General features: G+C 56.9%; 1 protein-coding gene across 1 annotated transcript in view; it reads right to left on the reverse strand.

Moving 5' to 3' along the window:
* The window catches only part of KCNIP3 (potassium voltage-gated channel interacting protein 3), a 74,388-nt gene extending 56,727 nt beyond the window's left edge, over nucleotides 1–17,661 (reverse strand). Inside the window, exons 1-2 of the mRNA XM_014553204.2 lie at nucleotides 17,522–17,661; nucleotides 9,228–9,393 (exon numbers count right to left, since the gene is read on the reverse strand). Of these exons, the coding sequence (XP_014408690.1) occupies nucleotides 9,228–9,393; nucleotides 17,522–17,536 (181 nt within the window). The 5' untranslated portion in view covers nucleotides 17,537–17,661. The remainder of the gene's footprint in view (nucleotides 1–9,227; nucleotides 9,394–17,521) is intronic.
* Nucleotides 17,662–21,401: the final 3,740 nt, after the last annotated feature.

The raw sequence follows: 21,401 nt of genomic DNA on the forward strand, positions 1-21,401 counted from the left end.
AATCAACAGCCAACTAGGCTTTCCCAGCTAACACAGCCGCCTGCTCTACGACCAGCCGATCTCCTTTCTTTCCTTCGGCGTCTTCTCCGTTAAGACCTCCCCACTCGCCCCTGTCACTGGAACCTCCTAACTCCCTGTGGTTTGGTGCTGCCCAGTTCAAATAAACTCTTGAAAATTTTAATGTGCCATTTCCTTTTACCTTTTAACAGCTATGAGTGGCAGAGTAAACATTCTTTGTTGTTTAAAAATTGTTTTTAAATTGTGGAAATAAAGCCCAAGAGCGCTGGGTGACCTTCCCGGCCCCGGTGGGGCCCTGTCCAGTCCTGCCCTGGGGCATCTGACTGTCCAGGGGAGCAGGACTAAGCAGTGCATTTGGTCAGGGCCCACGCGTTTTACATGACCATAAAGCTGATAAGGTGATGATTTCCTCTTCTCTCTGGCAGAGATGATAACCCCCCAGGGGGTGGCTTCACTGCCCTGGATCTTTCTTAGATTCCGTAGCTGAGCAGTGACATCTCGGCGTTCCTTTTTTCCCCACCCTCTCTAAAAATCCCTGTGTGTCTTTGCCTTTTGCACTGGCTTTTTCGCTCTGTTGGTTCCCTTATTAAGAACTTCAACAGAACCTGACACACACTCACTGTCTATTGGCAGGAGAATGATATTTTTAACACATCGAGAATGATGCTTTGACAATTCAAGCCAGCTGTGCCCAACTTTGTCTGCAACCTTGGGTCTCTGCTGCCTCCATCTGGAGCCTGAGCCCTATTTCCTGGATCCTGGCCCCTTCCTGCCTCTGCCCAACACCTGCCTTGCCTCTGCGAGTCCTGGCCTGGGCACCTGTTGCAGGGTGCGGTAAGAGTCAAGCTCTCCCCCATCTTGATGTGGACTCCATGTCTCATATCCAGGTAGTAAATGTGATTTTTTCCTGTTAGGTTGGGGCAGAGGTCTCAAAGGCCAAGACCAGCCATGCAGGTCATACTAAGGGACTGGGAAACTGACTCTTTGATTCACCCCTCCTCACCCCGCCGGAGGGCAGAGGAGGGCTGGTGAGGCGAGGACGGGAATGAATGTCTTTGGAAAAGCTGGTTGGTGTGCTGGGTTGTTTTCCCTCCTCCTCGCACCCAGAGGGCTTCAGTCCTCTGTCCAGGTGAGGGGCTTCTGGGAAGCCAGTGGGGACCTGGGCGTGTGTTCCTTGAGTTTGGGGGATGCAGGGCCAGGTGGGTCTGACCCACACCTGGAGGAGGTCCGGGTCACTGGCCAGGGGCCTCCAGGGTGAAGGGAGGGACCTGGACACCCACCCAGGGATGATCATGAGGCAGAGGGTGCATATCTGCAGGGCTTCCTCGGACCCTGTGCAAGAGAGCTGGGGATCCATCCTCCTCCAAAAAAGGCTGCCTGGAGAGGAGAGTCTCTACAGCTGGGAGACGAGGCTAGAGGGCACCATCAACATCGCTGGGCAGTGGCATCAGCCTGGCCCCAGCACCACGCTGGTAGCAAAGTGGAGGAGTGGAGGTGCCTGGGACCTGCCCACACCCTGCCTTCCCTTAGGCCTGAGATGAGTCGGCGGGAGGGGATCCCAGAGTGAATGAGGGTCTGGAGCTCTGAGGCTTCCCTGAGCACCAGCTCGCCCTTGAAAGATGACCACCAGATCTGCACAAAATGTATCTGAAGGGCTGGGTCAGAGGTGACAGTCACACCTCCTCCAGCTTGTCCCACAGGTGATGGTGAGCATTTGTGTCTTTAGCAGCCACCACGTCGCTTTCAGCCTTGTCTCGGGTTCACACCCAGCCTGCTCTGACCTCCCAGCTCCCTGCTCCCAGGCAGCTCCTCCCACCCCCACCCCCATCCTGTGAATCCCTGAACCAGCATCCCCTGGAGCTGGAAGGGGCTCAGAGGTAGACCAGCGAGCCCAGGCTTTTGTGATCATTGTCAGCTGAGGGACTGGAAGGCAGGCTCTGTACTAGGCACTGGGAATACCGCAGAGAACAAACAGGCGACAAAGCCTAGCCTCTGGAGAGGGGACAAAAGTCAGGCTTACACGCCCAGCCCCGCGGGCCCTCAGCACTTTGTCCCTCAGAGTCTACGTGCATCGTTGAGCAGCAGACGCAGCTTTTAGCTTGTCACGTGTCACATGTCTACACTGATTCGTGTTTATGTTTTAGGGATTTTGTTTGATTTCTCTTTAGGGAATCATGTGATTTCTTTAGCCTCTTCCCCCCCCCCCCCCCAATAACAGGACAGGACAAAAGGGCCGGCAAGCCCCAAGCTGCTGAGGGTCTCTCCTTCCAGGGTCTGAAGGTCCTGACACCATCGCTCCCCCAGGCTTCCTGCCAAGGAAACTCCAGGTCCCCACACGCAGGAGCCCCTTTCCCAGTGCCTGCCTCCTGGTCCACGTGGCCCAGCATTGGATCTGCTCAGCCTCTGAGCATCTGCCCCAGAGGGGAGCGGGGAGGCAAGGGAGGCAGAGCGGAAGTGGGACACGGCCTGCGTAGACTCCCCCTTGGGCTCCTCCCTGGGCCTGGGTCTGAGAGTGCAGGCTCCTGGAGAGCCCCCTTGTGTCCCTGCTAGAAACTGCAGGTTGGTGGATTTTCTAGATTTTGAAAGAAGGCTGTCACTGACTGAGCAGCTGCTACACACTTTGCTCATTTTTTTAATCCTCGCTGCAGATGTCATTTCTGTCTTTGATGAGGGATGAGGGAAGCGGACAGGGCAGTGAGGTTGGTGTGTGAAGGCAGGTAGGCTGGCCCCAGAGATGCAGCCAGCTCCCTCCCAGCCTGGGCTGTGAGCCCTGGAGAAGGAAACTCCCTCCCCACCTCCTCTCCCACCTCAGGCCCAGGAGTGGGGGAGGCCAGGCTTGGCACCCACTGCCCACAGGTCATGGGGCAGGACTCTAATGCTGAGAGTCCCTTCCAGGCCTGCTCCCATGGCCACTGCCCCCCAGTCATCCCTGCCCTATTCAAGGTGGGCACAGTCCTGAGCCCCTGACCTGACCCTTCCTGCACCTTTGTCCCCGGTCCTGCCAGAGCAGCCCTCACCTCGAGCCAGGTTCCCGGAGATGAAGCGGAAGAAGAAGGTGACGATGTGGCCCAGGTGCTGCTTGCAGCCATGCTGGCACTCCCGGAGCCTCAGTGCAGGTCCCTGGGCCGCGCCAGGGGCCTTGCTGCGCTCTGCCATCCCCCAGCCGCCGGGCCCAGGAGCCCCTCTCCTGCGCTCCCTCTGCCCAATCAGCCACAGTGCAGGCCCCCAGCCTGTGCTGCCCCTCCTCTGCCTGCTTCTCTCCAACCAGGCACTCAGAGCCTTTCTTCTAGAACTCTCTCTCTCCTCGACGTGTGGTCTGTCTCTGTGTCTCTCAATCTCAGTATCAATCCTGTGGATCTCAGCCTGTCCCTCAGTGTCTCGGCCTCTCTGGCCTGTCCTTCCCCTCCTTTGTGCTCTGTCCCCACCTCCTGCTCTCTCCCAGGACCACCTGCCCCTCAGCCCAGCCCAGAGACCCGGGGGGCCGGCCAGTGTCCTGCTCCCCCCACTGCGGGGGTCAGCCATACTCCTGCCCCAGGGCCAGCCCTTCACCTTGCACCCGGCTCTGGCTCCTCAAGGCCCGGGTGCTCACTCTTCCCAGAGCTGGAAGGGCCCCTGCAGCTTCCAGGGCTGGGAGGGTGTGAGGGCGGGGGTGGGCATCGCTCCTGAGCTCCCTGCACCAACGGGGGAGGTGCCATTGGTGTGATTTTCAGCTGAAGGTGTGATCTCACTGCAAAGGGGCCTCATCCAGGTCCCAGGGCTTCTGCACAGCCAGAAAGGGAGCAGCCCTGTTCCCCTCCAGCCCCCTACCCAGGAGTCGCAGGGGCCAGGGACCCTGGGCAGGGCTGGGGGATGGGTGGGGCCCTGGCCCTTGGCTAGCTCTTCACCTCTGACCTCTGCTCACTGACCCCATCCCCCAGCCCTGCTGGTGTCTCTGTAGAGTGGAGAAAGGGGAGATGGGAAGGGGTCCCTCTGATGAGGGAAGTAAGGGGAAACCAGGTGTGTGACTGAAGTAGGCATTGCTGATGACCCCCCCCACCCCCACATTCGCTGAGCACCCAGTGTGTACAGGCAACTCCCTAAGGCCCTTCTGGGCACCAGTGCGTTCAGTCATCAAAACAACCCCACGGGCTACGTGTGGCAGAGAACCCCCTTCGGCATTCATTCTCCTCTGTTTTTTCACGTAGAGAATTCAGATTTGGTTGGGGGTGGATATGTACCCAGTTTTTTAAAACGCCACCCCCCACCTTCCTTGCAGTCAGAGTGACTCAGTTCTGGCCAGTGAAATGTAGGCATACATCTTCCAGAGATTTCTGTGACAGTTGCTTTCCTGACACAGGCTCTATCACTTCCTCCTTTCACTCGATTCCTCTTTCCTCTTGCCTGGAACAAAGCCGTGATGGCTGGAGCCAAAGCAACTACATTGCAACTGTGAGGGAAAGCACCAAAACCCCAAAGACCTTGACTCAGATATCCCGAAGCTGCTAACCCAGTGCCAGCCACTGCCTAGCCCAGATTTCTCATATGGGAGATAACATACTTCTGTTTAAATCAAGCCCCTGTTGTTTGGGGTTTCTGTTACAAGCAAGGCCGGCCAAGTTAAAATATCCCCTCCAGAGTGAAAGGCAAACTGCTGCCTCTGTACTCCCAGCCATGAAAGCAAGTGCAGGGTTCGATGGGCCTTCTTGTGCAGGCCTGGCCACCAGACAGGGAAGTGTGCAGCTCCAGACTGTCCCTGAGCACAGGCAAAGGCCGTGCAGCAGGCCCAGGCCATGAACAAGCAGCTCTGCCCATTGGGCCTGCTGACCCAGCACACTCCATGGCGCACAGTGTGTCTAAGGCAAGTTAGGAGGCTCTGCAGGGCCCAGGGCAGGCCCCAATGGGAGCCTCTGGTTTCGAGCGAAGCCATGTTTTCTTTGGCAAAAATCTCTTCTTTCAGCATACAGCTAGTGGCTCACTACTGGGCTCCCAGGGAGATGGAACGCCTGACTGTGGGACGCCAGGTGGTCCTGAGACCTGAGCTGCCCATCAGGAACCGAGTGTCAACCTCTCCCCTAGCTCTAACGGCGCACTGCGTGCACAGCACTCCAGCATCACATGCAGGTGCTGTGTGTGATATTAGGGTCGGGGGTCCAGAAAGCTCTGGGAGGTGTATGCTTATGCCTGGGACTCAGACCCCCATGGTAACAGCTGCATTGTCACCTTGCCCTCAACTCACATCTGTGGCTCTGTGGAGAGCTCCCAAGACCACCTGAAGAGGAAAAGCATGCATGTGTAATTTATAGACAGAGCTGCAGGAAATGATGGCACCCAACACGTCTAAGTGGACACGGTGGTCCACTCAGTGGGAAGGGCAGTGGAGAAAGGAAATCTTCCTGGTGGGCAGAATATTGAGTGTATCTTCTTGCCCAAGTCGCCTGGAAGGAGAGGTGACCTGAGGTAGATTTACGTTACTCAGGGGTGGTTACTCACCACGTGTGCAGGGGTCAGGGAGCTGGAGGGAAGACTGGAGGAGTGGCGATTGGGAGGCGTGAAAATTTCTCCAAAGGCGGAGATGTTCTCCAAAGGGCAACCGGGCTGAGGAGGCGCTGAGAGTCTGGTACACAAGATGGCCTGTGTGTGCACATCAGTTAGCCTGTGTTCCTAGACGCTCAGCACTGCCCATGAACAAAGGGCCGGGATGGACTAGGCTTACTCACAGATTCAATAAAAGAACTTCCCTCACCGGGCTGATTTGGATACAGCTGTTGTCAAGTTCCCAGCCAGCCGGCAGGATGACAAGCCAGCCACTAGGTGGCAGGTCAGTGACACTGTTTCCCCTCCGGCCATTCATTCTTTGTGAAATTGACATGTATTTGAATATGAACCTTCCTTCCTGCTCACCTTGTTTTTGCCAACATCACCCATCACAGTGTCTCGCAGATCATTACTACTGACCCAAAGTCTCATTTTACAGCGAAGAATTGTGGCCAAAGGCCAGTGCTTACAAGACCCACTGGCCTCACCCTATTTCCATGCCCAGAAGCAGCTGGCCTTACAGACGAGTGGAAAAGCCTACTGCACACTGGTTCCAGCACCGTCTCCTTCTCTGGTCCTCTAGAGTTTCTGTGAACTTCCCGAGAGCCTAGAGTAAATGCCTCTCTGCTTAAACCAGCCTGGATTCAGCTGTCTTTCACCAAGATTCCAGGTTATTCTGTGTGTGACATTATTATTCCAGTTTTACAGTTAAAGGCCCTCAATCCTACAGTCCTCGTGGGAGCCAGACTTGAGAAGCAGGTCTGTCTGGTTGGTGGCTCAGCTGTGCCCCTAGAGAGACGGCCCAGCATCCTGCCAGGAAGGACTTTTAGATGCTGGGGAGACAAGCAGAGCAGCTCAGAGTCCGGCCTCTGGGGCACTGAGGATGTCCCCCCAGTGCTGGGGAAGGACACACACCTCAGTGGCGGATGGGGGAGCCACGACACCTGCTCTGTGCTGCCTGGTCCTGGGCCCACCTGTCTTAGAGGCCACCACTGCTGACTGGCTCCCGACTCCATGCTGGGGACTTCACAGCCCAGGAGTGACCGCTGGGGCACAGCCACAGCTGGCCTGGCCCATCTGGTGCATACCAGCCCCTGACTCCCACCTCTTCCTTGCCGAAGCTCAGGGACACTATGCGTTTCTCTGGGCCTGGGCCTTGGCTTCCGTTCCAGGATGTCCCAGAAATCTGTCTCTGGCCACTTCTGCTGAATGGAAAAGCCCTGACAACAAGGGCATAGTGTCTGGGCCACCTGCCCGCCTTCTGCAGGCGCCCGCCCAGGACACCCAGCTGGGCCTGGCCAGTGTAGGGACAGCTACACTGAATGGCACAATTGTTCTCTGCACCCAGAGCTGGGGGTGGGGGTGGGGGGGTCCTGAAGGAGCAGAGGCACCTCGTCTGTGCACAGCTGAGCGTTTCACAAGCACACAGAGCCCTCGGTGTGACCACGCCAGCATTGGGTCCTCAAGGGACACGCATGGGACGTGTTTGGGCTGTGGAGCTGAGGCCCTGGAGCGATGCCCAGTCTCAGAGACAGGGGTGCGCTGGGGTCCCGGCTCCTCGGCCGGGAAGGGTGGCTGTTGCCTCCGCAGACCCTGAGGCTCCCCCTTCCCACAGCTCCCGAGAGAAAAGACCAGGAGGACACACGTGAGGGTGGGCGCCCTGCCCGCAGCGCATGGAGGGCGCTCCAGGTTAGTGCCCTCGCTGGGCCCCTGGCCCGTGTGACCCGCTGACTTGTGTGACCTCCCGTGCGTCAGTCTCCTCTTTAGTTTTAGTGAAACAGAGTGACCCTCCATGCCTGCCTTGTACAACTGAGGATCTCGTTTTCCATGCCCCACATGTCCCCTCGGGGCCTCAGGTGCCTGGTAAACGTGTCACCAGGGGAACAGGCAGGGCTGGACAAAGCTGGTGATGGTGTCCTGGGCCCTGCATCCCTTCCCCGGCTGCACTGCTGCAGGGCTGGACCAGCCATTCAGCAAAGGCTTCCAGACAGCTCGAGAAGGAGCTGAAGAGAAAAGACCCTCCCATCTAGGAACCCATCTAAGCTAAAGGTGGGGCCTGGGGCAGGTCCCCTCAGCCCCCTCTCTTCGTGACCCTGACCACACCAAGCCTGCCCCTGGCTTGCTCTCCTCCACACTCAGCTGTGCAAAAGGCCTCAGCGAGGGGTGACCCACCACACCCAGCCGTCCTGAAGCACCACTGTTGCCAGATGTTTCTCCTAGAAGTTGGAAGCTGGAGACGGAGCTCAGCAGGAAAGAGGCCTGAGGGTGGGGATAGGGGATGCTGGGAGGAGAGGACCAGGGAGGGAGAGACAGGCACTGGGGTAGCCGAGGGGCTGCAAGAGCCACAGGAGGAAAGGGGGAGCCTGTGCTGCTTCCAAGAAAATCCTGGAGACGCAGGTGGGGAGGAATTTGAGCCTCGAGCTGTGTCCCCAGAGCAGATACTAGACCACCAGGCATACACAGCCCACCACACGGGGGCGCCATGCACCCCCTGCTCCCTGTTTCTACCCCAGTGGAAAATTGAATTGCTTTTCCCCTGCTGCAGAGAAACATCGCCCTGACAACGTGGGCTTCCCGGTTAAGCTGGTGCATGCACTTTTGGTGACTTCACGTTTCTGCCCTGTCCGGAGAACTGGGGAGCACACATGGACCCCAGAGGCATTCACAGGCACCAGCACCTCCGTGGGGGCCGTTGTGGGAAAGGGACGGGTGGAGAGCAACAAGGGTGACAGCAGCACAGATGGGCAGGGGCCGGGATGAGGCTGGGAGTGCCCTGGAGTTGGGGTGCAGGTAAGGCGCGGGGCGGCATGCACACGCTGCTGGCCACACCCCAATCAACCTGGGAGGCCGGGGCCATGAATATCCCCATTCTCCAGCTGAGGGGACTGAGGCTGCCTGGAAATCACAGCAAGTGTCTGAGACAACAAACAAGACGCAGCTGTCAGGGGCCAAATCTGCACCTTTTCCTTCAAGTCTAAGAGGCAGACCTTCTGCAGGCCTGTGTGTGTGGTCACAGGAGCGCGTGTGGTGCGTGGGCCAGCGTGTGGCGTGCACGCCCGTGTGTGAAGTGTGTACACCCACATGTGATTGGTGGGTGTGCACGGGTATGAGGTGCACGGGTGCACGTGTGTGAGAGTACAGAGCTTACACAAGGTCCCCTCTGCGTCTCCTGCTCCATCACAAGCACCGAATACCCACAACAGCAAGTGCGGACAGCGGTTCCTGCCAGTTCCCTGACGAGCTCCCGGGACAGAGCCTGAGGTAAAGAGCCAACATCAGCCCCTGGGGCGCCCTGGGCAGGACTGAGGAGGGGCGGGAGCCAGGGCTTTCTCCTCACTAGGCCCCTCATGCGTGATTGCTCGCAGGTTGGTATCAGCCCCTCTTTTCACAGAAAAGGATGAGTGTGCCACTCAAGCTTCCCCAGCCGGCGAGGCTCTGAAGCCCAGCTCCATCCTCCCAGCTGGGAAGACTCCATCGAGGTCCTAGTCCTCTGTCCCCACCTCCCTGGCTCCCGCCTTGAGCTCAGTGCCCTTCACGGAGCAGGCACCAATGGATGGGGACAGGTGTGAATGAATAGACACTTCTCCCAGCAGAGACGGAGGTGGTGTGGCCCAGGCTGGGGTCCCCCAGTGGTCTCTGAGTCCTTGGAGCTCAGAACAGATCCCCGCCCTCTTCCCAGCCAGCCCAGCCCCTACCTGAGCCCTGCGGGGCTGCACTGGACAGGATCCACTTGACCAGGCAGCACCGCATCAGGGCCTGGCGGGTGAGCCTCGGCCGCTGCCACTTGACGCCCTCCTTCTTGCTCAGCGGTGTGCGCCCTGGGTCGCCCAGGAGACTGCCATCCGACGCCTTCATCACCTCCTGCAGCAGGAACAGGCAGAGCTGCCCTGAGCCCTTGCTCAGCACACAGAGGGGCCCTCCAGATCATCCTCAGGCCAGTCCCAAGGCCATCCTTAACTCCACCCAGGGTCTTGCCTTCCCGGGATTCGTGCCAGGAGCCCCCAGGCCAGCTGGAGAACTCCCAGGACTCTGGTGTTGCCGGCACTGCCCACCTCCTGCCCAGTCTCTCAGCAGCCCCACCCTCTCTCCCCAAGAGCCCTCGGTCAGTACGTGGTAAGGCCACCTTGCAGGCACAGTGTCCGCTAGAGAAAGCAGCAAAGAAGTCACGCACGTGCACACAGACACACACACACACACACACGTGCACACAGGCCCTGCCCAGGCTGTGTAAGAGGGAGAACTGCTGCATGATTAATGGTCTTATTCAGGAGAGAAATGAATAAAGTTTTTATTTTGGACCGGGAGTGGGGAGGGGAAGATGGGCAGCTGATGCTTCATTATTTCATGATTTCTTTGCTGTGGGCTCTGCACGTGGAGTTAGTGGAGAACGTCAGAGAGAGAAACTGAGGTGGGCCCAGAGCCTCGGGCAGGAGGGGTCCCCGTGGTGATGGAACTGTTCTGTATCCTGACTGGGGGGCTGGAAACACAAACCGACATAACGTGATAGAAGCGCACAGCCCTAACCCATGCACACACACGAGTGCTCATAAAACTGGGTAAATGGTAGGCAGGGGCTGTTTTATTTTTTACAACTGCGTGCGAGTCTGCAATGATCTCAAAGTTTCAGTTTAAAACCACTCTCATACGTCCTGCCAAGCCCGTGGGTCTGTGGGGAGCAAGGGAGGGACAGAAAGGGCACCCACCATGCAGCAGGCAGAGTTAGGTGCTTGGAGAGGGGCCTTATTTAATGCTCAAACCAACCTTTTGAGGTTCCTGAGGCCCTCCTCCAAATTAACCAAATTCTGTGACAGGTCTTTCTCATCCCCTCGCACCACGCTCACCAGGTTCCCCAGGCTGGGCCCGAGTGTTCTCTGTCGCCCAAGGTCAATGAGGAGTCAACCCAATTTGCTCAGCTTCAGGTGCGTCGGGGCTTTGGCTGGAGGTCCCTGGCTCCAGGGAGAGGAGCACCTGGGAGAACCTCCAGCCTGGTGCAGGGGATGGTGACTTCGACTCTGGGCGCCCAGAGCACCCCTCTAGCTCCAGAGAAGGATAACTGTCCGCTTTGACAAAGACGGTGTGGCCTCAGCTCAGAGCCCAGCAGGCCACGTGGCGGGGGAGAGGCAGGAATTTAACGCTGTGGTTTTGTTTTAGGCATTGTTATGGTTACTTCGGCGACTTATGGTTACAGTTATGACTTAAAAGATAAGTGATTCTCTTTTATATGAATTTATTGCAATTTAAAATGTGAGTTCCTTTAAAGAAAAAATAAGAAGCAACAGCAGACAAGGCAAAATCTGTGGAGGCGGAGTACAAAAGGCTAGGAAACCTGGGAGGCCGAGGGGCCGCTCGGCTCAGGGGGCTGGACCCCGCTGGGGCGGGGCTGACCCCGCACGGCGGCCACTCGCTGCACGTGGCTACTGAACGCTTGAAGTGAGGCTAGTCCAGGTTTGGACGTGCCATCCGTGCAAATACACGCCGGGTTTCAAATTCTTCCTAGCAGAACGTAAACCAGCTCACTACTAATTTTTATCTGATTACACACTGAAATGATATTTACATTGGGTTAAATAAAATATATTATTAAAAATATTTTTTAAACCTTTCTTTAATGTGCCTGCCTGACCATTTGAAATGACACCTGTGGCCTGTAATACCTTTCTATTGGCCAGCACTGTGCTGGATGGTTCTCAGATGGTTCGGATGGTTTGGGGCAGCCTCCTGTTGCTAGGACACCCAGCTCCTCTCTCCAACCCAAGTCCAGGATAGGGTCAGTCAGAGTTGCTTCAGAAAGGTGGTCTGGTGGATGTGGAGGAGAACTGGGGACAATGAGGCAGGAGGCCAACTTGGGGGGCTGCCCAAGTTGAGGGGGATATGGTGGGGGTCTGAGCCAGGCCCAGGCAGTGGGTTTGGTGGCAGAAGTATTCATGTGATGAGTATTCGGATTCGCTGTAGATGTGGGTATTGATGGGAGTCAAGGTGACTCCCCAATAATTGTGATACCATCACAGGAAGCAAAACAACTCCTCATGCCTCACAGCTCCCCCCAAATGTGGTCCAGACCCTTCACAAGAAGCATCCACTCTCAACCAACCTCTGAGAGTTTCCAGACCATAGAGAGAGGCCAGATCATTTTAGATAAACCACGGGGACTTGGACCGGGACATCCCACCTTGTGGCTCCCCACTCCCCACAGGCCCCCAGAAAGACCAGTAGCCCACAGGGTGGCTACCCATGCTCACTGCCCCCTGCCCAGGGTGCACAGCTCTGTCCTGTGGAGGTCCACGGAGGCTGGATCTGCGAGCCGCTGGCTCAGTCTCTGTGGTTCTCATCAGCGGGGCTCCAGAGAGTCCCCAGAAAGCATCTCAGAGAAGGCTTGGCAGAGGTACTTATGGGCACGTGGCAACCTCTAGGGTGAAAACATCCAGGCTCCCTTTCCCAGAGGTAATATCATTGAGCTAATGCATATGCAGAAGGCACAGCTAACTTCTCCCTAATGTTTACAGGTGTTTTTACGTGCAATATAGCATGAATGGCTTTGCGAGGGCCACCAGGACCCCTTGGATGCTGGTTCAGAAGACACACTCAGCTGGGGAGGGGGGATTTCAAGCAGCTTGATGTTATGTCAGTCAGTCAAGTACAGTAGGAAGAGGTCTATGCAGCCAGCCAGAGACTCAAATCCCTGGCCCTCATCTCCTGACTGGGTGACCTTGGACAAAGTACTTGACCACTCTGAGCCTCAGTTGGCTCATCTGTAAAATGGGGATAATATGCCTTCACAGGACGAGGGGTAAGGTTAAATGAGGTGACAGGTACAAAGCCCCCAGGAGGAGTGATTAGCGCTATTCTTCACACTTCTGCTGCTGAGGGAGGGCCCGGCTGCCCAGTGCAAGGGGCAGGCCAAGCCCACTGCCCAAGCTGTCGCTCTGCTCCGCTGGCTGAGCATCAAAATCACCTGGGAGATTTCCCCTCCTCCGCCTGCCCGGGGGCTGCTTTATTTGACTGAGTGGGGCCTGCGCTGCTCTATTTTTAATAAAGCTCCACAGTCGATCTGAAAGTGCAGCTAAGGTTTAGAGTGTATATCCCACCAGATAGGAAATTCTGAGCCTTGTCTGTGGGAGGAAGGGGGTCTCAGGTTCTCAGCCTCCCTCCCCGCTGGGGGGCTGCCTCCAGGTCAGAGCCTGGGCCAGCGGGGACACGCAGGCCTGCTCAGATGTGGGGCTGCCTGGCACCCTGACCCCATCCATGGGGACGGCTGCAGGCAGGCTCCCAGAGCGCCCACTTGTCTTCGCTTGCTCTATTTCCATCACTAGGGACAGATGGCAGGAAGTGGCCGTGGGCGTTGTGTCGTGCGGGCCCCAAGGATTTGGGATGGGAAGGCTTTGGGGAGCCTTGAATCTCCACCCACCCCTGGGCATGGACAGATGCAGGCCAGGCAGCTTGCCTCCCAAGGGGGGAGCTGAGATTGTCATGAGTCCCTGCAGAACTCACACGTGCACATGTGCACACGTGCACACGTGCACACAAGCCTGGGCGCCGCCCCTCCCAGAGCACTGGAGCAGGGAGGGGAGGACTGAGTTGCCCTGCCTCCTGATGGTTGTCACCTTGCCAGGACACAAGCTCCTCCCCTGTCCCTCACTGCCCAGGCAATGAGAGTTTCTCACCGACCCAGGGTGGACTCGAGATGCTCATTGACAACATTCTCCTGTCTGGGTGCCCTTCCCGGGCTCTACTCAGTAATCAAAAAATAATGACATTGACACTCCTGTCATTTATGGAGCTCTGGCTGTGCGCCAGGGGCCGCACTAAGCGGGCTGGTGTAGGATCTTATTCATCTAGGAGGCTTCTGATATTTCCTCCAGGAAAACGAGGAGACCATGGAACAGAGGGGCTAAGTAACTTGTCAGAGGACACACAGCTACTGTGTGAGGGGGCTGGGACTGAGCCCAGATCTGCTGCTGCAGAGCCAGATAGCAGCTGACAAGGTGCGGCTGCGTTACCTCCGCAGCCACCCCTGCACCTGGCTGGGCCCGTCAATTCCAGGTGGTGGGGATGGGCTCTGTGATAGGCCAGGGGGCATATACGTGGGGCAGAGGATCTGCATCACAGCATCACGGCGCTTTTTGCGGTGGCCCCCACCTCTGCCCTCCGCCCTGACTGCTCAGCCCAGGACCCGACCTCGGGTGGGAGCCCAGCAGAGGTTATGAGCATATCTGAGGCCCAGGTGGGGAGACTGAGGCCCAGGGAGGGGATGGACCCTGCCCAAGCACACAGAGTCACCTGGGCAGAGTTGGGACTGGAACTGGCTCTCTGAGGTCACTGCCCATTTTGAAGAGAGGATCTTAAAACAGGGCCAGCATGGGCTGGGCACAGTGCATGACACCAGCAGGAGGAACTGGAATTTACCCCTTGCCTGCCCTAGAGGCATGTGCTGGAGGCAGAGGGCAGGGGGTGGAGGGTAGAGCTGGAGAGGAGGCCGGCAAGGACCAGCAGCTGCTCGGTCTAGCTGAGCCCAGCACAGGTACGGCGGCCTGATGGAGGGGAGGGCTGGGCAGAGACTTCAGGCAACAGATCAGAGTGGCGAGGCTGGGCCACCTGGGAGGTGGGACAGGCCCCCTCTCTGCTCTCCTGCTCAGCTCAGCTCAGATCCCCTCTCCAATTTTGGCAACTACAGGTCCTCTTGGTTCTCTCCCTGTCATGTGGCTGCCCTGTGCTGTTCTAGAACGTGGGTTGACCACAGCTGACAGATGCACCTGTTCCGGGGAAACATCCCTCAGCTGGCGATGGGGTGATGGGGGGGTGGGCAGCACAGTGACTCACTCCACACTGTGTCCTCCTTCCTGCTCTGTCTCCTTCCTGCCCAGGGCCGGACGAACCAGCAAAGGAAGACTTGCCAAGTTCTTTCCCTTCTCCTTTCTTTGCCTTGGAAACCAAGGTTGCCTCTCTCCCTCACAGAGGCCACATTCAGGGCTCTGCAGCTGCTCTTGGGCATCACCAGAGATGCCCTGGGGTGAGGTGGGAGAGCCGATGGGCCCCAAGCCAGCCAGAGTCAGCAAAGTAGCTCCTACTCTCGCAGAAGATTTTGATAGGAAAGGGATCCTGATTTCAAAATACTGGGGTCTTTTCCTTTGCAGCTATGGATCCCCAGCCCAGAAAAGGGCTATGGCTGGCTCAAGGTCACATGACTAATCCAGGGGACAGGGCCAGGGGTGGGGTCTGACTTGGGTGCACTCACTAAAGGGTTCAGAGGGTGCAACGGGCCACAAGCCAATGGAGCCAGCCCCTAGCTGGCCTGCGGCACCTCCTCAGCTGCCTGGTTACAGACACGCCCCTCTCTCCCTGTAGTCTTTTCCCATGACCTCCCCATCCTTCCACCCGCTAAGCCCTAGGGAACTGAGTTTTGGAGTAAGACAGAGCAGGCTTCAAATTACAGCTGTAACATTTCTTAGCTTGCAATCTAGAATAGGGCCTCAGTTTCCTCATCTGTAAAGTGGGTACAATACCAAGATCTGCCTGGGGAGCTGCATGGGGGTCCAGGGAGATGATGCAGGTGCAGGGCCTGTTGAGAAGACCATGGAGGGAGGAGTTGCTACCTCAGGGCTCCTGCCCCTTCAGCCCTGACCTTGTCCCAGGCTCCACCTACAGAGCTATTAGAGCCCCTTCACTCCCCATCCCAACTCCCGGGCTTTGATTACTATCTTTGGAAATAGGGGAGAAAACTAGGGCCCACCTCCCAAAAGTGCCCTGCAAGAAGGCAGGAACCTGGGCAGGTAGATGGTCCCGGGGAACATGCTGGGCCGTGAAGACGTCCCTCCCTGAAGTCCTGGGAGCAGAGCAAGGGTTCTGTTGGCTCCTTTCTCCTAGGAGCTCAGGGAGTTCAAATCCCGGTGCTGTGCTGGATGAGCCGCTCCCCTTCTCCGAGCCTCTTGTTTGTAGAAGGGGAAGTGGCAATACTTGCCCCCACCCTGGGACATTGTGAGGATCTGCAAACGACAGTGACAGACATCTGGGGGTGGAAGAGTTGGACCAACTCCCAGCCTGTGCTCTAAATTGTAGTCCCTGCTGTCACCAGGAAGGAAGGTGGTTTTCACAGCCCTCTGCTGACCTTGGTAAGGGACACAGTGGTGGCTTTCCTAGGACTACTGCCCTGCCTGGCCCAGCAGCAGATGTGGGACCCCCCTAGTCTCTGGCCAGGCCAGCCACAGGAAAGCCCCCGGCAGGCACAGCGAGATCCACTGGTTGTGGGGGAGGGTGGAGGCCAGTGTGGGGTCACAGTGGCCAAGATGCACCTGCAGGACTTGGGTCACTCACTCCACCCAGCTGGCAGGGACAGGGAGTGACCTCCTGGCAGGTAGGGACAGCAGAGGAAAGGCAAGAGAAGGAGGACTGTCCCCTGCCTGGTGGACAGAGCAGGCTGCGGGCACATCTGTATGCAGTCTGACTCAGGAGAAATCCCCTCCTCTGTGTGCACGCAACTCACGCAGCGTGGGTAGTGTGGGCACAGTCACAGGGCACAGGTGTGCACTGCATGCTCATACCGACGCCTGCGGATGCACGTGAACTATGCTGGCTGGGGCTCGTGTGTGCAGGGAGCACATAGTGTGTGAGCCTGTGACAAGTGCTAAGTTTCTCTACTTCTGCCCTGTCTGCCTGGAGGTTGCTGGGGAGACTTAAGGTGAGAAAGAGAGTACTTTTTTAACATGCCCTCTCCCACGCTCAGAGGGTTTCACGTCATCACCTCTGCCAATCCTCCTAGCACCCCTGAGAGATGGAGCAGACAGAGAAGGGGTGGGCTGGGGCTCTGGGGCAGTTGCCTGGAGCCAGCAACCACAAGCCCACTCTGGGCTGCTTTTCCTCATGGGTGACAGAGACACAGGAAGCCATCTCTGGAGGTGGGAGTTGGGGAGAAACTCAGATGCCAGCCCAGTAAACATTCTTCATTCTTCACAAAACCCTGATTTTATCTGAGGTGTCTTTTTGTGTTGTGTTTTGTTTTCTTTCCTTTTTTTTTTTGCCATTCCTTCTTTCTACTTCCTGCTGCCTGTGTGTGCTGGCTGGAGCTCTGGCAGCCATTTTGGACCTTAAGGTAACCTCAAGAATGGAAGCCAGTGAGACAGATGGAGCCTGAGTCCCTGCTGACCGTAGGGCCTCCATGCCAACCCTCTAGTGCCTCCCTCCGGGACTTCTGCATGAGAGAGAAATGCAACCAACCTTGTTCAAACCACTGCTATTTGGGCTGCTCTGTTACAAGCAGCCAGATCTAATCCTGGTGGTTTTTTTTCTTCCTTTCAATGTAAAACTGTCTCAAATATGTGGGGAGCTGGCAAGGTATCAGGACAGATTCTCTGGGAGTTGAGTATATTCCTGGGGTTGGCTTATTTTCCTGTCCCTTGTTATTCTTCATTTAACTATTCTTTATCCTTCCCAACACCCCACCACCATTTCTTGTCCTCTATCCCAGGTATTTTCCCTGCACTCTCTGCCTCCAACCTCCCAGCAGCCCCACAGAGTGGGAACCACCTGCATGTGTCCTTGTCAGGGCTCTCATAGCCCTTTAGGAAGTGGACATTCATTAATTACTTGAATAATTAAAAGATGCACTCATCCACCAGCCTTCAAGCATAAGATACCCCAGCACTCAACTTTTCCCCAACCCTAAGAGCTGTGGGCCCAGGCTCAGGGTCAGGGTCAGCACCTGGGCACCTGCTCAGGGGGCTTAACTGAACCACGTGGGTGACCCCAAGCTCCTGCTCCATCCAGCTTCGTTCCATAAACACCTAAATCCTCTGCCGTACAAAGGGGACCCCAGGAGTCCAGCCTCCCAGCCAAGACACCCCAACACTTACTTTTCCGAAAAGCGACCCTACAGGGGAAAGTAGGGAAACGGGGTCAAAGGAAAAGGCACAACAAGGTCCCCTGGTCCAGGGCAACCCCCAGAAGCCCGAACTCCCCGTCCTGGTGCAGCCCCCAGCACCCCCACCCCAGCACCTACCTTGGCCCGCTGCATCCTGGGCACCGGAGGAAACTGTTGCCGGCCTCCCCTCTTTGCAGCGGAGGCGAACAGGACTGCCAGGTCGGGCTGGCAGCTGCCTCATGTTTGCTTGGACCCAGACGTAATTGTCACTGGCGGCTCCTCGCCCGCCCCCTACCCACCCGCCCTCCCTGCACGCTTCTGCCCTAGGCTCCACCCCTTCTGCTCTGCCTCCTTCCTCGCTCAGCCTCTCTCCGTGTGTGTCTCTCTCATATTTTCCATCTCTCCCCGGCTCCCTGTCCCACGCCCTCTGATGGATGCTTTTTCTAACCCTGCGTGTCAGCCTGTTGAAGTCCCGCTCTCTGGGTCTCCCCTCTCCCCCTCTGCCCTTGTTGCTGGCCGTCTCTCTCTGTGCGCCACCCCCACTGTCTGTCTCTTTCTCTAACGCACACACTTGGGACAGGGACGGGGACGGGTGGAGGGTGCAGAGAGCCTGGACTGGGGGAGGGGAACTACGACACAACTTCCTGTCCCAACAGGGGGAGGGGGCAGCACTGGAGCCCTGGAGAGCCTCTCAAAGCATTTTCCAGAACAGGGCAGCCCCGCCCCTCCTTGCTGCCCCCTCCCTCATCCTACTGGCCCCTCCTTTTGGACACCAGGTGAAGTAACCCCAGATGACCTCGGGCATTGCCATCAAGGAGAGCCGTCTCCCTGGTATCCTGCCAGCCGCTCTGCAGGTGACCTCTAGACACCCCTTGTGTCTGGAGCATCCTCCCGGTGGGGACATCTTTCTGGGCTCAATGGCCCCACCGATGGGGGCTCATCACCCAGAGATGGCGACTGCTACCAAGGTTGCATCACAAGGGTCACAGGCCGGGGTCCTTCAGTCTCTTTCATCTGTGCCCCACCCTTACCTGTCTCCTTTGCCCCACACAGGGCCTTGCAGTGGGGCAGCCCTCCCCAAACCTGAGCTCCTTATGCTCTCCAGCCAGCCTGTCCTCTGTCCTTGTTATCTGTGTCCGAGGCTGGGACCACATCAGGGCAGCTGGGACCATATGAGGCACCAGGCCAGACCTCCTGGGGGTGGTGGTGGAGTAAATGGGTGAGGGCCCCTGGGCGTCATGGAGAGGGGGAATCCTTCCTGCCCCTCAGGAGGGCAACCCCTGGGTATTTGCTTAGCCCCTGGGGAAACCGCCCAGGAGCCAGGTGCCCAAAACCTCAGCCAAGTTTCTCTTTTCTGCACCCCAGGAAGGAGCCAGCCTGTGCCACTGGTTCCCATGGAAACAGAGCCCTGAGACACCCCCTCCTCTGCAGGCACAAGAGCACTTGCAGGCCCTTCTCCATTTGCGTGTGTGTATGCGCGTGCGTGTGTGTGTGTGTGTGTGTGTTTGAGCCGGCCGATCAGCTCCAACTTTCAGATCCTAGGAGTAAAAAATTAGCCTGGAGCTGTTGACCCACCAAGGGAGGAGGAGTATTTCTAGAGTAGGAGGTGGTCCAGGTGTCTGGCCTGGCTGGACTTCCAGGACCGCCCGGGCCTCATACTCAGTGAACTCTGGAGCTGCCCCCAACCGCTGCACCCTGGGGAGAGGTGCGGGCAAGCCCCCTGCAGCTGTCAGGTCAGGGTCAGAGGCTGAGCTCCATGAGAGCCAGGGAGGCCTTTTACCTAGTGACCTTGGCTCTGAGCAAGCAGGGACACCCTGATCATGATGGGTCCTCAAAGTGGCCTTGGGAAGGGAAGTGCGGTCATCTCTGCTGATGACAAAAGTGAGACCCAGAAAAGTTAAATGATTTCCCCAAGGTCACAGGCTAGAAAGTGACAAAGCAGGTACAGAAAGCCTGTTCCTTTCATCCCGAAGTGAGCACGTAGCTAAGACACTGCCAAACCTCCCATGCTCCATACATCAGCCTGGAAACTTGCCAGCATGCCGCCCAGGACAGGCCTGGCCTTAATTATGTCCTGGTCTGCGGAGGTAGAACCAGAGAAGCACCCCCCACGCCCCCCACCTTGGTGCACTGGCTGAACTTCCACCACCCAGAGATGCATTTTTCCAAATTAACAAGTTAATTCAAGCTTAAAGCTGCAACAAATCAGGAATTACTGCCTACCTCTCCAGACCTGGGGAATCTTCTACTGCAGTTGCCATCAAGGGGGTGCCACGCATAAAACACACATGGAGGGATGTGCCCCGCCATGACCTCTTCCTCCCCTGGCACCTGCAGGGGCTTTTCTAGAGCACTTCCGGCTTGTCCGCACAGGGCCGTGGGGAATGCAGGACTGAGAAAGGCCAGGAGAGCATGGAGGTCAAGGACATTCCAGAGCCCGGCTCCTCACGTGGGCCCCAGCGGGCCCAACAGCAGTGTGGGCACGTGGGCAGAGTCTAACTCTCCCTGAGAATGGGAGTTTCCGGAGATTCTTTGGCAAGTGCATCAGACCCAAAAAAGGCTGCAGGAGGACCTTGCCCTGTCGGCCACGAGCTCGTCAGCCTGATGGGTTTCAGCTGTGGTTTTCCTCACGGTGGGAAGCCCGAGGATGAGGGAGTTTGGAAGGGGGAAGGGATGATGTCAAGCCTGGAGGAAGGTTGAGTTTCCTTATGTCACAACATGTGAGTGGCCTGCATTTGAGAGCAGGCAGTGACAAGCAGCTTAGCTGGGGGGCTTCACTCTAATCCCATCTTGGTGAGGGCTCACGCCAGCCCCACCCCCAAGTCTCGGGGTCTTCTGGAGCTTCCTCAACTGCTTTTCACAATCCTCTCCACTCTAGACCCAAGTTCAAATCCTTCCTCCTCAGGCACTTTTGTAAACATGAAAGACGTTTTCACATATTGAGGCATAGGGAAGTCATTCTGGCTCATACATGTGTTCACTTGAATTTGATGCTAATCAAACAGGCTGTTTGTGGCCTATCAAACAGACTTTGCACATCTGCTTTTATTACTAAAGAAAAGGGCTCATGAACCAGAAGTAAAGAATGTTCATGTTAAAAATAAAGATTAAATGCCCCTCCTCCTGGGATGCCAATGCTGGTCCTCCTTTGATGATAAGACTCCCTTCCCAGGTGCCAAGGCCGCACTGTACATGCTGGTCTGTTTTTTGAAACCTTGAAGAAAGTTATTCCTGACTCGTGTCATATTCTTTGCCCTGACGAGATATAAAACTGTGCTGAAAACCTTGCTTCTTCAGAGCAGTTTCCTGAAGTCATCTGGGAAGCGGACTTCTGGGCTGGTCCTCAATTTGGCTCAAATAAAACTCTTTTCTGTTCTTATTACTGATTGTTTATTGATTCTTTTCAACGACATATCCCAAACCTGGCTCCATGGAGTCCCCAGTCTGTATCTTTTCTCCAGACCCTTTTGGGCCCCGGTTCTGCCTGCCCCTGGCCAAGGGGTTAGAGACAGACAGACAGACAGACAGACAGACAGACAGACAGAGACAGAGATGCTTAGCACAGTTTCAGTGCTGGTCTCTTAGTCAGGTCATGTGAAGGGCCTAGCACACTTCCTGGTTTATACTCAGAGCTCAGTAAATCAAACGCTCTTTGTTTGCCCCCTCAGGTAGCCTGAGCCAGCCTCTAGCCATGTGGCCCTTCCTTTGCACACCCAGAGCCAGCCAGAACTACCCTGGCCAGCCACCTGGGACCTGATGCCCTGGCCCATGTGGCATTTGGCAGAATCTGCCACTCACGGCTCATAGCCTTTGCTCTGGGATGGCCAGGCTGGCAGAACTCCCAGGCCCTCCAATCTGTCACCCCTGCTGCCACAGGGACAGCAAGGACACTCGGATCACACCTCCTTGGAGACGGAGCCTCCCTCCCACACTCCCACGGGGAGTGTGGACTGGCAGTGTGCCCAGGAGGACACCTCCACGGCCACCGCGTTAGGGCATCTGAATCCAAGGCCTGGCA

This window comes from Camelus ferus, chromosome 28, assembly GCF_009834535.1.
Source record: "Camelus ferus isolate YT-003-E chromosome 28, BCGSAC_Cfer_1.0, whole genome shotgun sequence".
Lineage (NCBI taxonomy): Eukaryota > Metazoa > Chordata > Mammalia > Artiodactyla > Camelidae > Camelus > Camelus ferus.